Source organism: Xiphophorus hellerii, chromosome 18 (assembly GCF_003331165.1).
Source record: "Xiphophorus hellerii strain 12219 chromosome 18, Xiphophorus_hellerii-4.1, whole genome shotgun sequence".
NCBI lineage: Eukaryota > Metazoa > Chordata > Actinopteri > Cyprinodontiformes > Poeciliidae > Xiphophorus > Xiphophorus hellerii.
In genome coordinates this window covers 22535406-22553256 of record NC_045689.1, presented here as the reverse complement: position 1 = coordinate 22553256, position 17851 = coordinate 22535406, and the positions used below count along the sequence as shown (strand labels likewise).

The 17851-nt window shown below is 40.0% G+C and overlaps 2 protein-coding genes across 2 annotated transcripts in view; both read right to left on the bottom strand.

Moving 5' to 3' along the window:
• LOC116708341 (uncharacterized) overlaps window positions 1-6549 on the bottom strand; it is a 16815-nt gene extending 10266 nt beyond the window's left edge. The window contains exons 1-7 of the mRNA XM_032546242.1: window positions 6427-6549; window positions 4461-6273; window positions 3795-3950; window positions 3562-3688; window positions 3020-3474; window positions 1177-1265; window positions 9-169 (exon numbers count right to left, since the gene is read on the bottom strand). Of these exons, the coding sequence (XP_032402133.1) occupies window positions 9-56 (48 nt within the window). The 5' untranslated portion in view covers window positions 57-169; window positions 1177-1265; window positions 3020-3474; ... (2 more) ...; window positions 4461-6273; window positions 6427-6549. The remainder of the gene's footprint in view (window positions 1-8; window positions 170-1176; window positions 1266-3019; window positions 3475-3561; window positions 3689-3794; window positions 3951-4460; window positions 6274-6426) is intronic.
• Window positions 5187-17851, bottom strand: LOC116707988 (multiple epidermal growth factor-like domains protein 6). The gene is made up of 22 exons (XM_032545722.1): window positions 17637-17851; window positions 17277-17456; window positions 16985-17176; window positions 16397-16775; window positions 15356-15558; window positions 14307-14527; window positions 14074-14220; window positions 13799-13963; window positions 12635-12786; window positions 12309-12477; window positions 12127-12235; window positions 11658-11794; window positions 11439-11564; window positions 9716-9895; window positions 8314-8538; window positions 8104-8230; window positions 7743-7942; window positions 7444-7656; window positions 6776-6921; window positions 6427-6554; window positions 6129-6273; window positions 5187-5357 (listed from the first exon to the last, which is right to left on the bottom strand). The coding sequence occupies exons 4-22, from the start codon at window positions 16523-16525 to the stop codon at window positions 5187-5189; spliced, it is 3093 nt and encodes a 1030-aa protein (XP_032401613.1). The 5' UTR covers window positions 16526-16775; window positions 16985-17176; window positions 17277-17456; window positions 17637-17851.

Below are 17851 nucleotides of genomic sequence, written 5' to 3'. Positions count from 1 at the left end.
CACTAAACCTTGAGTGATTCAGCCTGCTGGCATATATTCCTATAAAATTCCTGCATGTCTTTGCGATGTCTGGCCAGCTGGGCGGCGATGTGGAGGTTCTGGTCCTCTAGTTTGTCATAAAGAGTCTTCACATTAAACTCCTCCAGATCCAGGCAACCTGACACACTTCCTAAATGAGAGAATTAATCATCAGTAATTGTGAAATGATCTTCGTGTATGGCTGTATCTTGTAGTAAAAACTTTGCTTAATTTGACCACACGTCGATTCACTGGGCTCTCTCTCTCGCTCTCTCTTTATATAAATGATTTAAGGACAACTCATTACAGTCTAACATTACCCATTATTTTCTTTATTATCTATCTAATTCAGAATAGGCTGCTAACTAGGAGCTGTCATGGATGATGATCTCATTATAACCATCCTATGAAGCTGAATGAATAATGCAATACGCACTAACTGAGTAACATTAGGGTCAGCACCATTATCAGTCAGCAGAGCATAATAGCAAATGATTACACATGCAGAGAACAAACACTAAAGGAAAAGTTAGAAGGAAAAGTTAGTTAAGTGTTTCCGACGACTCTTAATTTGAAATAGAAATTAATCAAAATAACAAATTTTTCTTTTTGTTTGATAATCCTCCCCCAGAGCTCTGCCTTAAAGACTAAAATATTTTCTTAAAAGATATTTTAGTCTTTAAGAGTGCAATAGGTAACTTTTTAATTAAAATATGCTTTTACATAATAAGTAAAATTAACACTTTGTCCTGACAGTGTAAAATGAGACAGATAATCTGTGGGCGGAAAAAAATCAAGCTCCTCTGTCTCCTCCCTGAGGTCCTACTGCCATCTGCAGAAATACACCAGCTCCTGGCCAGAAACAACCAATCAGAGCCAGGAGGAGGTTGTAACGAACCAATCACGCTGTATGTGGAGCTCACACCCTCCTCTTTGCTCTCTGCATCATTACAGCTCTTTCCCCACAGTGGAGCCTGGTGTGAACATGCAAGCTAGTAAGCATCCATCTCATACTACACTGTTATGACATTGAGGCAGTTTTAGCAAATATGTACAAAAATATTTTTATTAAGCTTACCTACTGCAGCTTTAAAGAAAGATTAAGGAAATAATTAAATGGTTTTGTATGAAAAAGGTTTCAGTACAAACAGAACTTACCTCCCTTTATGACTGCAGATTCCTCAGCTTCTGCTCCCTCACCTACGCCTCGACTGGCAAGAACGTCGCCTTGACTCTGGACAGTTATGCTAAAACACATGAATAAAGGAAAGATTTCTGAAGATCTCTAAATCTCTCACATGTTTTCACAAGATGTTTTGATTAAGGATTATATGACTGCAGGTGCACCAATTGAGGTTCTGTATCTGATCACAATCTTTAAAGCTTGACCTGTCAATACCAGTTTTGTCAGATGCAGAAGTTTTTTTGTCTGAAATTTTTTAAAATATAGTAACAAAGTCTCGAAGTTGGCAATAGTGGGATTAAAGTAGTTCTTCTTATAAGCTCATTGAGAAGCTGATTTTATTTTCCAGAATATATGGAGTATAGTCGGAAGAAAGGAAGGTAGTAAGGAAGGAAAGAAAGAAGGAAGGAAGGAAAGTCTGTAGCTAATCATAAGTGTCTTATTTTCTGAGCTTATTTTCTTGGGCTATCAGCTGAAAAAATGCTTGAAAAAATAGTGCTAAGTAACATCTGTGTACAAGTTTATCTTTTAGAATGTAATTACCATAACCACTCTTGTATGTAATGTAGAGCAAATTTTGTACTGAAAAACATTGTGCATAGAAATGCTAAACAGATCAGTCTACTTTAAACCTGTTACCGGTAATCAATTTCCATTTTATGCATGCACAGAGCATGTTGCAAGCTCATTAATATGCTAGTGACACTGTGATAAGCTTGCTTAGACTAAGAAGATTCAGCCCATTCAGAGGCAGTTATCACAACATAATCAGCCGGAGAGGCACAGACATAATTGTGTTTCTTGGCAAGAAAAAAATCCTAAATCACAGGTGTCCTTAAGGTCGGGTGTCCTGGCAGTTTTACACATGTCTCTGTTTCAACACTGCTGATTCAAATGGGCCAGCTACTTCCTCGGCAGGTAATGGTGCAGAAGCCTGCTCATAAACCATCATTTAATTCATGCGTGTTGTACCAGAAAAGGAACCAAAATCAGCCCTTGAGGACTGATTTTGGACACCACAGGGTTAAATCCCTCTGTTTCACTCTACTTGATAAAATGACTCAATTCCCAGAGGTTTCTAACCTCCATTTTGATTTGCATATTATCTTAATAGTATAACCACAGGCTTATAAGTGATGAATCTTTACCTTATCCATAATTTGGAACCAAAAAAAAAAACTCAAACTGAATGGTGGGTAATATACAATGAGCAGGGGTTGTACAGAAGAATAGAATTAAAAATAATTAATTCTGTATTTGTTATTAGTTAGTAAGAGGGGAAAATAAAATGCTAATAGACATGAGTGTCCAATTTTAAGTAAACAGAAAACTGACTGTGTAAGATTAACGTAGCACTATGTTAAGAATTATTTCTTAACATGGTGCAATATTTTATTGATGCAGTAGAATAAATATCTCATGTTTGAATAAAAAGAAAATAAAACAGCTACAACAAGAAAATGTGTGTTATGTAAAAGTAAGCAGTAATCTTTTTTTTATGTTATAAAACTGTTTTAATTTGTAACGTGTTATAGCAAAAGGCTTTTGCTTCAGCCTTGTTTCTTTACCTGAAGCCAAAACATTTGTATGTAAATATGTGCATAAATGTGTATATGAGTATAAATTGTCACTTATTTCTGTATTTTTTTTTCTCTGTACTCTGGTAACCAAGCAACAAATTTTGTTGCCAAGTTCACTGTTGTGTCTTTGTGCAATGACAATAAACATATCCATAATGTAGTTTAAAAGCAGTTTTTAAAAAGTAGTGTGAAAAAGCTGCCTGAATAGTGCTCTAGCATATCTGCAACCCATACACACCTTTCTCTACTGCAAACACACTCAGCTGGGCAAAAAGGCTCTCCAAGGCTGCGCCACTTTGGTTTTATCTTCCAGTGGGGAACGAGTTTCGCTTTGCTGGGTCGCAGAACCAGCACAGTTGTGGTCAGGACTACAACTAGGACCAACAGCAGACTCAGGATCCCTGCACACAGCCACTGCTTAATAATCCTGTACCACTTACTCAACGAAATCAATCATTAAAAATAAATTAAAACAGCTTGCCAACAATGAGTCCCCAGTCAGGCAGAAGGTTGAGGCGGTGATTTTTTACAATCCCATATTTGACCAAGTGTCCTGGAGTCATGGGTTGAAACGCGGCAGCTCTGGTGTCACATTCTGTCCCCTCCCTACTGACCACCACAACAATACTCCACTCGGGGACAACACTGTCCACAAACACATACTTTCCTGCTTCTGAAAAAACATGAGCAAACCTGAGAGGGAGGAGAAAAGATGAAAAAAAAAAACTGTTTGCAAAATGTAATTTGAAAGAGTTAAAAACTGTGTGGAGTCGACTCTACATTGAAGAGTTGAATTTTGTTTGCTTCATGAGGATCTGCAGATGTCTGAAGGCTCCAAAGTCCCAGCTTGGGTTACTGTTAAACAAGTGGTCCTTCTGGTACACTGGGAAGTGGCTTAGAGGGCGATCTAAAGATTTAAATAAAGTTAAAATATCATTGGTATAGCTAAAATAAACATATGTAATCTCACCAGTATGATAAATGATTGTTAAAGTAAATAAAATACAATATACCAGTGTGGTTGATGGTAAGATGAAAAACGAGCATGTCACCCAAGGAAAGGCAGGCGATAGGATTCGGGATCCGAGGAAGGCCATCAACCTTATTCTCATCATCTTCAGTGTCTCTCCTCTTTCTAGATCTTGTATTTATATCAATATCAATTGGTTCTAAAAAAGAAACACTTCATGAATATGACAAACTTTGAATTGATCTTGGGGTTTTTTAAAGAAATATTCAAGCAGATCAATAACTTCAATGTTTACAAAAACAGAATCTGAGAGGAGATAATTTATATCAATAAATATATCTTAATTTATACTTACAATTTGTACATAGATTCCCACTGAGAATTAAATTTAGAGTGAAATAGAAGAAACCTTCCTTTTTTACACAGGGAATTTGTGAGAAAGTATTATTTGAAATTCCACATTACAAATATTGGAGATGGTCTATTTATGTATTTAAATCTATAAGTATAATGTTGACCATTAATTACTGGATAAAAGAACATCTACAATAAATTATGCCTACTCTTTTTTCAAATTCAATTAAGTTGCATGTTATTCCATCATTCCAGCCTGAAAAATTAGTTGTTGAAATATATCACAAAATGCCTAAGACTAATTATGACATTTATGCTGATGATTAGTGTATGTAAACTTCTAACCAGTGCTTACCTGAAAGGAAAAGATTGACAAGATCTCTTTGGAGGGGAATCCAACCAAAGAGTCCTTCAGTGGTAAGCTGCACTAAGTGTACTCTTCCAGATGTCTGTGCGTGGATATCAGGACCCAAAACATTTTCTATTTTCTGGAAGTAAAAAGGAAAGGAAAACCAACTGAACAAGAATGGCACTGCAACACGTTGTCATAGTACTAGTGAAATAATTTTATAAATATGGTTTTTAGGGGAAAAAAGATAATTTAACTGTATCCTTTCTGATTACTCCGTTGTAAGACTGCACCTTTAGCTATATTTCTAAAAAACTGTATTTGCATTACTGTCCTGCTATTAAAAACTATCTTATCAGTGTGTATAAGAATGTGCATGAGAAGCAGTACTATCACCTTTCTTCTCACTGTACTACAATATTATATTTTTACCAGTGCTATGAGAAGAAAAATATTTAATCAATTTCGTTGATCAAATAGTTACCTGAATGTTTGCTGTGACACTTTGTAAAGTAATCTCACCATATTTAATGTTGAGACTACATCCAATGGCAAAATAAGTTTGGTTGACAGTGTTGCCAGATTTTATTTTGAAAATGGTTCTACATGGAAAAACTGCTTGGGGCTTGTCTGCAGTAATGCAGGCGGTCCTCTGATCTGTCATAGTGAAAACCTCTGCTATCGTTCCAAACCTCACCTATGGCTATGGATCATGACTGATAGAAAAATATCTCAGATGCAAGTGGCTAAAAATAACTTTTTCTGGGTGGCTAAGCTTAGCTTCAGGTGAAGAGAAAAGTCATCCAGAGGAAGATCGTAGAGAAAATGTTCATCTTTCCCAACGAAAAGAGTCATCTGATGTGGTTGGGACATCTCATCATTAAGCCTCCTGGGCACCTCCATCTGGAGATTTTCAGAGCTATGACATGCTGACGGTCAAAAGATTTTATTTAAATGTTTCTTCTAACAACTTTACTTGTTTAAAGGAGGTATTATGTATTTTCCAGGTACATGGGGCCATTTTACAGCACAATCAAGTAACTATGTCACCTGCAGTTTTTATAAAAAGGCTGACTATCAAAGTTAATTCCCCTTATTGCTTCTTGTGACAATATTTTTTTCTCAGTTGTGCATTTGGATGCCCATACTGAATCATGACCTCTGACAGTAATACAAAATCTTCTCCATAAGCCTAAATAGCGCTAGATTTACCTTGTAAAAAATATGTGGACAGTTATACATGTTGAGACATCTAGTACAGATCAGACTGAGAAACTATTTTGTGCACAAACAGTTTTTCCTTTTCTTTTTGTCAAAAAGAAATGATAATTCATAATTTCTCCAGATACAATCAAATAAAAAATGTCTGAAACTGCAAGATATTTAATACGGTAAGTAATAAGTTGGGACTAATACTTCTTGTGCATAGCTTTCCAAAATAACTCTTATTCCAAGCAAACAATACGGTCTGAAAAATTACTCAGCTCTATCCTTACAATCCTGATAATGAATTGGGTCTATTTTTATCTCCCAGTAGCAGCTTTCACATTTCCTTCTCAGTTATATGCACATGTAGGATAACAAATTTATGCATGGTAAATAACTGGATTGGATGAGATGATTTGCTGTTCTTTTAAGGTGTAGCTAATCATCACTTTGTCAGCTTTCTCTCACCCTTGCCCAGACCCTGCTGTTTCTTTCTCTAAGGCTGAGCTGCAAGTCGCCGTCCTGCGTGAGCTCGGCAGACAGCTGAGGCAGCCTGAAGAGGCAAGAAGTATTGCAAATCTCCTCTGCGGACACATATCGCTCACACCGACAGCTGGGACAGGCGCAGATAAGACAGGAGACAGGAAAATATCAGACATATCAAGATGAAAATTTCAAACTTGGGCGTCATGGGCTGGAGTAGGTTTTGCATGGCAAACTAAATCAGTACTAAATCAGAAAAAATATATAAAATAGTCAGACTCACATGCCCATCTCCACATCCAGGATTCCTCCATGAGATCCACAGGTGATATTACAGGAGTGGAGGGAGGGTAAGACACACTCTCTGGATGCTGCTACTCGTATTTCTCCTGTGATGCACCGTCTGCTCACCTAAAAAACACACACACAAAAAAATCAGAGACACTAACATCTGAGTTGGCTTCAAACACAAGAATGTTGCTATTTGTTGCATCACTTCTGTTTGGATCCTTAGAAAACAATACATAAATTTAAACACAAATATCGACCTTAATGCAAGTATTCTGGTCAACACTATATTCTGTAAGCTTTATAAGATATTCAGCATAAACTATGTATGTAATTTTACTGGCCTCAGGTTGGCAGTCTAGTTCACTGTCAGAAGTAGAACTTTTAAAGTCCAGCTCATTGTAGTAGATGAAACCGGTCCTGCACAGACACGATCCATCAGAATACTGGAAAGCCCGGTTCTTCCCAATGCAGGTACACGAGACGGAACCTAAAAATAATATTTTGGAAAAAGAAATACTGTAAAATCATAAAAATTCAACTTTTTCCATTTTAAAGAAATAACTGGTTTCATTACATAAAGTACAGATAGTGTATTTTTAAATCTAGCAAAAGCAGAATTTGCTTATTTTAACTATTAATTGTTAACCTAATAACAACATTTTTTAAATATATACAGCAACTATTGCGTTTTGTGAATACATAAAGAAACTAAAAAAAAAAAAACTAATCTCGTTTACAAGAGTTTCTTTCAGTCCTGATGCTAAAGTCTCATTCTGTAACACACTTGCTGAGACAACTTTGCCTGTCAGAGGAAAAACAAATTTCACTTCAGTTCACTTTTTTATATACATTTTACAATTGAACTTTGATTAAAAGTGTCTCAGTTAAACAAGAAAAGCATTGCATCCAATTTTAAAGTACTGTGGTTTTGTACATTGTGTCACAATAAAATAAAATGTAGGGAAAAAAGTAGATTAATATTATTTCTATAATTATTTTGTTAACAAACCAGGTGTTGAGAAGGAGGAGCTGCCACATAGAAAGCAAGCCTTCTGGGCAGGCAGGTGGTTAAAAGTGTTGGCTGGACAAGGGTGACAGTCGTCCATTTTCTCTGCACGGGTACGGTTACCGAACGTGCCTGGTGGACAGGACTTTGGCTGGGCGTATCCCTTCCCACATACATGCCCATGAGGGCAGGGATTAGTTTTGTAATCTTCTGTGCCTTTATGAAGTTGGGGAACAACAACAAAAAAAATCAAATCCTGGAAATTCAAAAGATAATAATTTAGAATTGCTTTGTTTCAGCACCTTGAGGGCAGTAATATCCCGGTGGACATGGGAGGCACTGCAAACTCGGGGAAAGATATGGACGATAAGTGCCATCTTCACATAAGCTACAGCTGCTGCTGTGTGATCCTCTGAGAGTGCTCGTGCTGACAGGCATGGATCCTCCAGAACAGGATTTCATGGCAGAGCTGTTGGCAGGGCAGTAGTAGGGAAATGGACATCTGTGGGGTGACGCAAAATTATTTATTTATAAAGCTTTCATCCAACCCTTGTAGAATCAACTAAAGTCCACATTTTAACAACTGATTTTTAAAATCAAAATTACAGGGTGTTTTTGGGTCTGAACACACACTTTAGTTTGATGGATCCTTCATGTACTCACAGTTGTTTAGAGGTGTCATACGAATACGATCCCTCAGGACAAATATAACCTTTTGGACACACTTGAGGCTCAGCAGTCTGAGGTCCACAGAAGGAGCCAGCTCTGCATAACTTCTCTGAAACTGCACCTGGAGTGCAGTCAAAAGCTCATTACAACACCAGGACCTCATCTGGATGTGTTTAGAAAGTCAATATTTATGGACACACCTACCAACAGGACATTGATACGAGGCCCTGCAGGGGATTCCTTCCACGTTGGGCTTTCCTGTCACGCGAGGGTCTGGGCAGAAGGTTCCCCCTGCACACAATTCACACTGGTTGGGTGCAGCGGCTCCAGGAAGCTGCCTCTTGGTCCCTGCTGGGCAGAGGATGGGGGGTCCAGTCCCACTGCACCAGAAGCCAGGTGGGCAGGGACTACTGGTATACTCTGTAAGTCCTAAAGAAACCCAAAAGTTAGAGGGGGGTTATAGGGAGGTAAATTAATCTCCACAATGGCCAGCCTGTAAATTTGTTTTAAATTTCATAGACTTTTTAACAAAATAAGATTGTTTTCCTCCAAATTGGTGTATTACATTTGTACTCATCAAGTTTTCTTACAATGACTGGCAAGTTTTTGTCACTGAAGTTTTCTTTTTGTTTTCCAAGTCAAACCTTGTTCAATATGCACAGGCTTCAGACAGGCAGCCGTTAAAATTGGTTAATTTTCTATCAGGAGGGAAACCAACACCAGCGTGAAAAGCAAAAAAAAAAAGAAAGAAAGAAAACTGTTACAAACATGCAATGCTGTGGGAATGTGTTTGCTGCCTTAGAGATTTCTTCTTCTTTTTTCCTGTCACACTTAGTATGTTTTATGTGAAATTTGCACTAATTTATTTATTTTTTACTCCTGTCATCAACCAGCCTATTTCGAGGGGATGGCCACTGCAGCAGCTGCCTGGCTGTTGAATTTGAGAGAATTAAAAAACATTAAATTTAAGTGAAACCCCTCGAGGAAGGAATAAAAATGCAGCATCATCAACCTCACATATTCAACAGAACTTAAAATTAAGTAACATACTCCTCAAGGTTCAGACATATTAAAATTACTGTTTCAAACGTGAATATCCTTGCTTCTTGTTATTTAAAAAGGGAGGTCGTTTAAAACCAGTAGAGGAATGGATAGGGAAACTATCTGCTGCGCATTATCCATTAGCTGAAATTACAATAGGGTTTAGTTTCAAGCCTCGAGCTTTTGTAAAGGGGATTAGAAATTTTTTTTTTCTCTCTGAAACTCCAGAACTCATTTATTTCTGTGGCCTCAAGTGACAAGTTTTAAATTCAGTGCTTCCCCTCGCATTGCATTTCCTTCACTCTTATCTCAGGCAGTGTCAGAGGCAAAAACATTATAGTGAGTGAGCATATATATATATACACATATGAAAATAACTGCAGAAAATTTGCTGTGAATGAATTTAAAATATAAAAATTCTAATTCAAGTCCACCAGATGAAAGTACAACAAGGTGAGTTTCACTTTGGTATTCTTACATAGAGGATATAAGTAAGGTAAATAAAAATAAAATGGTAACATGCATGTTTAATTAAAACTTTTGCTAAAGGGTCTTCACATGGTACCTGTGGTGTTGCAGTGTGAACCAGAAGGACAGGGCAGGCAGTCACCCTTGCTGCCCGCTCCTGGGGAAGCTCGATAAGTAAATATGGGACACGGCCGGGGCCCGGTACCACCACTGAAGTCACTGCCGGGCAGACCGTCACAGTAATGACCAGGCGGACACAGATGAACGACTGGATCTCCTGCAAACAATGAAACCCCAGACAGTAATCAGCCAAAAATGCTTTCATGGTACAACTTATGTTGCTGCTAAGTTTGAATGGTTCTGGTAAAACATATGAAGTCCCTCTTACAGGCATACAATCAATATTGCAAGTAGATGAAGTGCATCCAGCAAAACTAACCCTTCCCCTTGAATTTTTAACCAGTTTTATTGGGATTGTATTGAATAGACCAACAGAAACTTACATGTTTACATTTGTAAAGTGTGATGGGTGCTGTATCCCATATTCTGATACCTTAAAATTAATTTCAATCAATTGTCTTCAAACAATTGGAGTGGTTTGCAGCCAAGTGTGAAGCGGCCGGGATGAGGATCAGTGCCTCCAAATCCGAGGCCATGGTCTTGAGCCGGAAAAGGGTAGAGTGCCTTCTCCGGGTCGGGGGGGTGTCCTGCCCCAAGTGGAGGAGTTCAAGTATCTCGGGATCTTGTTCACGACTGAGGGAAGAAGGGAGCGGGAGAGGCGGATTCACAGCGTCTGCTGTGAAGCGGGCCCTGTACCGGTCCGTCGTGGTGAAGAGAGAGCTGAGTCAAAAAGCGAAGCTCTTGATTTACCGGTCGATCTACGTTCCCACCCTCATCTATGGTCATGAGCTTTGGGTCATGACCAAAAGAACGAGATCACGGATACAAGCGGCCGAAATGGGTTTTCTCCGCAGGGTGTCTGGGTTCTCCCTTAGAGATAGGGTGAGAAGCTCAGTCATCCAGGAGGGACTCAGAGTAGAGCCGCTGCTCCTTCACATCGAGAGGAGCCAGTTGAGGAGGCTCGGGCATCTGGTCAGGATGCCTCCTGGACTACTCCATCTTAAGTCCAGAGCATACAGTTTTTTTTGTTGCTTTTGCCACCACTAGATGATATGCATATAAGATATACCATAAACAGCACTATTCAGAGATGCAATGAGTTTATAGCAGTTGTTCCACCATGTCTGTAGTTCTGACATTCTGCCATCACTGTAATTCTAAAGAGCAGCTCTGAGGGGCAGACTAAATTGTATGTCTATTTTGAGTCTTACTGACACTGCTTTGTGTCAGTAAGACTTTTGTTTTGAGTTGAATTTGGCTCGTTTTTTGTTAATTATGTCGCCACTCGAAATGCCAACAAAAGTAATAGCTCCCCTCACGGGATCGAGCCCCACATTTTGATATATATATTGTGAGGGGGCACGCAGCGGTACGAGCCGCATTAACGTTAGTAGGAAGCGGCAGTAATTTTGAGGTGTAGAACAATAGGTGCCTGCCATGCATTGCTATGGCAGGCCACAAATAGCCACAAATAAGACTATGTGAACTTTTTTTTTTTGCTTGTCCCAAACATTTCAGACATACCCCAAAAAAGATTCAGATTTCAGATTTAATTTGCAAGCACTGTTTGTAAAGCATACAGCCATTTCATTCCACTTTAAATGTACACACTTCTTTCTGTTAGTCTAAAATCTCAGTAAATTCTGATTACATTTTTGATTGTAAACTAAACTTTTCTAGCATGCGTGCCATCAACTTACCAGGTTTGCACCAATACTGCGGAGGGCAGGGTAAGCAGTCCTTCAGACTCACTGCCCCTGCGAAGCTCCTGACTGTGTTTGCAGGACACAGCTGCGCCTGTTCTGCACCTTCAGGGCAATAAAAGCCTAAATAAAATAAAAAAAGCTCCTTTTAAGACTGATAACTGGAAACTTCAAGAACCAAAAGAAATTGAGGAACATTTTATTGATGCATAATACCTGGTGGGCATGGGCCAGCACACTGCACACCCCACTGGCAGTGGGTCATGTTAGACACTGACCCCTGAGGGGTGAACTCTGCACTCCCAGAAATGCACAGATACCCTGCAGCGCAAAAACCCTGGATCTTACCAGCCCTATGAAAACATGACAAAATCAAACACACAAAATCATTGGTAGGTACTAAAATATGCACTTAAATGAATAGGATGGTACTTAATACCATTGTTTTCTCACTCCGTAATTTTATAATAGAAGTGCATAACAAGAACAGTTCAATTTCTCAACATGATATAGCTTCCTGATGTCCACCTGTAAAGTGAAAGATGAAGACAGAACTTGCCTTTCAGCATGTGTTGGTGCATGTTGGATGTAAATGTGCCAAATAATGTGAGTGGAGTGTGGGTCTAAATATAGAGTGTGACAGTGAGACACGTGCAACGCATGGTGCAAGATGCTTCCTGAGTACCTGCAGAACGTCCCTGGAGGGCAAGGGAAGCACTCCTTCTCTTCCTGTAACCCAGTCTGGTTGGAATGGGTGTACGTCCCATTAGGGCAGGGCTGCGGCACCATTGTCCCTAAAGAAAAAGTCACAGTAGTAAAACAATTGTTACATACCTCCTGTTGGAAATAAAACTTTCCATATCCCACCTGCAGGGCAAAACGAGTGTGGAGGGCAGGGCCACGGGTCTCCCACCACAGCCTCCTCACAGAAGAATCCAGGTCGGCACGGGACGCAGTTCTCAGAGCCCGGGTTCGGTTGGTACTCTCCGGTAGGACACGGCAAGGCCAATGCTGATCCCTCAGGACAGAAGTGGCCCTAGGATAAAAAGAACACAATAAGAGGCACATCCAAGGAGACGCATCCAATTTGGCAGGGCATTAATAATAAACGATGCAGCGTATTCAGATCCAACGACATAAAAGAGGACAAAAAATGCGGAAGAGTAAATTGAAGTGTACGTAAATAAACATACCTTGGGACAGAGGAAGGCATATGGAGTAGTTGAGGAGAAGTCAAATGGACAATAAAAACCAGCAGAGCATGGACCACTGGGGCTAGCAAGGCCCTCAGCGGAGCAGTAGTGGCCAGCAGGACAGGCGGAGCAGCTTTCCATGGAAACACCTCCTACAGTCAGAAAAACAATACTGGCTGTATATAGTGACACAAAAAAAGATTTCCAAACTGCCTTTGAACTAAGGATGGCAGTTGAATAATTGAATTCATCGCATGTTCAGCTTTTTCATAATGTACTCTACAAAAAGATTAATTGTATACAGTAACTTTAGTGGAATGTTAATAGGAAAGTTTGCGATCAGCCAATCCATCCATCCATTTAATCCGGAGTTGGGTCAAGGCAGCAGATTAAGCAGAGAGGCCCAGAATGCCCTCTGCCCAGTCACTTGGGCCTCCAAGGGAATCCAAAGACCTTCCCAGGCCAGCCGAGAAACATAATCCCTCCAGGGTGTCCTGGGTCTTCCTCTAGGTCTCCCTCCAGTGGGACGTGCCCCAAACGCCTCACAATTTTTAAACCACATTTCACTACAACAACAGCTGCGAGTCTTTTAGAGATATGGCTCAAACAGCTTTTCACATCCAGAGTCAAAATTTTTTGCAAAACAGCTCAAGCTCTGCTTCATTGTGGGATTGATTTGACAACATTTGAAAAAGCTTCAAAGCGTAAAATATGTTTAACTCTGAAAAGAATAATAGCATAAGAAATACTCGGAACATGTAGGACACTCTATTTGGGGTGTCTTACACATGACATATTACAAAAGGAAGATGAATACTTGGTAAAAACAGAAGTGCTTTCAGCAAGTGAGAAAGCCATCACAAGAATATATTATAAACCGGAACAACCAGTGACTGTGCATTGTGGAGGCGATATCTGTGATAAAACAAAGATATATAAACTGAGATTTCAAGAGGGTCAGTTTATTAGAAAATAGGAAAAATGGAATGAATATTCAGTAGAAACAAGGATGTAAACATGCTGATACTTTTCCATTGCAACTGTTCAAAGAAAGGTTCAATAAGAAATAAGTAAAAAAAAAAAAAAAGAAAAGAAAAGAAAAAGTTCAGGGCAAGAAATATTCTTAAAATTCAATTTAGATGGTGTTGTAATAAAGGCATGTACCAGTTGCATTGCGGATACTCCCAGCAGGGCATGGGAGTGGGGTGAGAGACCCAGCTGGACAATAGTGTCCTACCGGACAGAGACCGTTCCTCTGGAAGGTTTCAGAGCTCTCGGGTGTTGGCACTGTAGCTCCACCTTGGCAAAAGTAGCCCTGCAAACATGGAGCTACACAAAACCCATCAACACTTACAGATTGATATCCTCTAGCAAGTCAAATCAAGAGACTTCAGCATGGGTTTGAAATAAAATCAGTTAGCATCTTAGTGTGTGTTTACCTTGCGGAGCAGAAGCTCCATGTACGCCACAGTACACCCCAGAAGGACACGGCAAGCAGGCAGAGAGCGAATGAGCTCCTGTTTGGTTATTGAAAGTTCCTATAGGGCATGCCTGAGGCGCCACTGTCCCAGCAGGACAAAAATGGCCTAAGAAAAGAAAGAATTATAAGCGGAGAAATAAGAGCTGGGTGGCTGAAACATATTGCATCTGCTGATTCAAAATGAGTTTTTACCGGCTGGGCAGGTAGAGGGCTCTTGAGTAGCTGAAGAGGGACACATGGTTCCTCTCAGGCAGACCAAGCAGTGAGCTGCTCCAGAAGTAGGACTGTAAGTGCCAGCTTCACAGGGCACTTCGCTCGCTGAGCCAACAGGACAGCTGTAGCCAGCAGGGCAGGGGTAGCCATGGGAGCCGTCGGATGGAGAGGGACTGGAGCTTCCACTCAAACAAACATATCTGTAGGCGTAAACAAAGAAAACAAACTTCATATGAAATAAAAGATTACTGGAAGCATCCATTAGTAAAGCCAAGTAGACTGTCGGCGGGAAAGTGTCCCTCCAGCGAAACACTTTTGGATGGGTGTCAGGCTATGCCAAGCACTTCAAATGATGATCATTACAATTATTAGTTTGGCTACAATAAAACTCTCTGGTTGAGCATGTGGTCCTCAAAGACTGAAAGCTTTATAAAAAAAAAAAGGAGATTTTACAATTTTCTGTCAAAAACCGACTGTATCTATTGAACTCGAGGAATATGATGAGGCTCACCGAGTAAATTCAGAATGAAAGGAATGAGTGCCAGTGTTAAGAACTGACTCTGAAAAACAGCATAAGCTCTCTAAATGAGCGGTTTTATGCAAAATTATATTATAATGAAACTCCCTCATTATAAGCATACTTAAAATATTGCTTTGACTCATTCATGCATGTTTGAGAAATCCTTGAATCTCCCACAGCAGCCTTCCGGGGTGCCTTTCAGGCTGTACAATGCTCCACCGATTTACCCAAAGCTCCTCCTTGGAGTTTCAAGCCCCAGCTGAGCTCCACAACTATTATTCTGCCAAGTGATTTTTTGATAAATGCAAGCCAGTGTGCTAAATGCTTATGACTTAACCTTACATTTCAGGTTATCCAATAGTGCCAATGTGCGTTACAATTTGTACAAGATTGTTTTAATAAAAAAATTCTCAGATCTAAAAATACACAACACATACATAATGAAATTTAAATCTATTACATTTAAAACCAACTATTTTAAAATTTGAAAAAGGTCAGAAAGTTTTACCCAGCGTGACATGGCAAAGCATTGGAGAGATCGGACATTGCAGGACTGTCACAATATAATCCAGGAGGGCAGGGCGGACATTCTTCTGCTGCTTTTAGTCCTTGAGAAATGGCAAGAGAGCCAACAGGGCAAGGCAGAGGATGACCACTGCCAGATGGACAGTAGTGGCCAGATGGACAAAGATGGTGGTTGGTTGAATTATTCTGGAAGAAAATTTTAAAAATGTAAGCCAAGTTATTAATAACAACACAATTTTTAACTTTCTTAAACACTTAGTATGGTAAATAGATGACCTTATTTTGTTATGTTTCTTACGTACTCTGACATTAAATGTTGCCAGTGGATAAAATTTTAATGAATTTAACACATAGAGCAAGGTTCAGACAGCAAGCCTCAAGATCAAAAGAGTCCTTATGACCCTCTCTCCTACTTAATGAAATTTCTCTACAGCCATAAAACCTACTTTCCATAGGGGAAACGATTAGCTGTGCACTTAAGCTTTTTTATTGTTTTGAACTTATCAAACTACATTTAATTTAGTCAAAATAACAAAATATGCTTCAATTGGTAGAATAATGAGGGAGCCACATAGCCTTTATATGTAAAAGTGTTGCTCCTTTTTGTGTCGGTTTACGTTTTAAGAGCCACTGTGGATAATCTGAACAAATCTGGGGGATGTACACAAGAACAAATTATTAAGGCCCTTTTAACAATAAATCCCATCAGGGTGCTGTGGTGGCGCAGGAGCAAAGCACGACCCACGTATTGAGGACTTAGTCCTTGTGGCAGCTGTTGCAGGTTTGATTCCCGGCCTGGCGACATTTGTCACATGTCTTCCCCTTCTCTCATTACCCTCTTTCTTGTTGAACTACTTTCAAATAAAGGCCACTAGAGCCAACAAACCTTTTAAAATAAACAATATATCCTATCAAACTACTCAAGCTTAAAGATAGGATTTTTTGATGTAACAAGGTTACATTTTATGAGACGTATAGTTGAACATAAGCGCGATTAACAAAAAAATAGACGAAAAATCCTCACCTGACTTTCGGTGGAGTTTGGGCTGGTTGATCCTGCAGGACAGAAATATCCCTCCTGACACAGACCTGAGGGCTGTGACAGACCAAACTGAGAGCAGAACATCCCTGCAGACATAATACAAAGAACCATTAAACAATATACATTACCATGATGCACACATATATTTTCCAAAATATAATTCTGATTAGGTGATTAGGAGAAACTATTTTAATAAAAACTGCTCCCTAACCCGCAGGACAGGGACTGCAAGCATCTGGACTGGACGCTCCAAGCCTCCTCTGTAGTGTGCCAGGTGGGCAAGGGAATGCATGCCCTAAAATCTGTCCCGCAGAACAGTAATGTCCAACAGGACAAAGTACAGGCTGGAGAGTACCTTCATCTGAGACACACCAGAAAGAAAACATCAACTGCTCAACCAAATGCATCCTGAAAACTTGCTACTTTGTTGCTTCTATACAAAGACAACACATTGACTAACTCCATCCATTTAACAGTTTATCATGTACTTACAAATTAAATCACATTTTTTATTTTAGCTGACTGCTCCTTTTGCTGCAGATTGTGTTAGAACAATGTGTTGACTCACACCTTGACAGTAGTAACCAGGGGTACAGGTGGTGCAGTTGTCTTGGTGAGTGTTGCTCATTTCAGAGCTGAACGTTCCTGCAGGACAGGCTAAGGGGATTGCTGTTCCACTGGGGCAAAAGAAACCAGCTGGACACACAGCCTGATCTGCTTTGGCGGACCCCCAGTCACAATAAAACCCTGCCTGGCAATCACCTGACGAAATGAGTTCACTGGTTTATATGTATTCTAATACTATGACAAAAATGACAACTTTTAATTTATTTTCGATTTATCCCAATTAGATTCCACCTACCTGCTCTCAGCCCTTGTTGGCAGAATATCCCCGGCGGACAGAGAGATCCTGTCATGTTGTCCTTTGGATTTGGCACCTTTGCACCCATCAGACACAGAAAACCTGCCGCACACGATCCTGAGGGCTCCACCAAACCTTCGGATCCACAGAAATGGCCTGCTGGACACATTAAGCACTGACCTGCAAACAAAGAGACCGGCAGCTGTGACATCAGCTGCCAAACAGCGAAACAAGCTATCTGCCTCATGCAATTCATCAGCATAAAGTGCGGACATGCTGTTAAAAATGTTTGAGGTGTGCTAACTGTAATTTGCTGAATGTAATTAATAAAAACATAATAAAGGAAAATCTGATTTCCACCTGTAGAGATAAGACCCTGGCTGGAGCTGTAGGTTCCTTTAGGGCATGGAACAGGCTGATTGTCCAAGCTATCTCTGGGACAGATGTGCCCAGCTGGGCAGGGCAGAGGACTGGAAACTCCAAGAGAAGTCCCTCTGGTGGGACCAGGATTCAGAGGCTGGCAGTGGAATCCCGCAGGGCAGGGAATACACTCTTTCTGGCCAGGTAAATCCTGG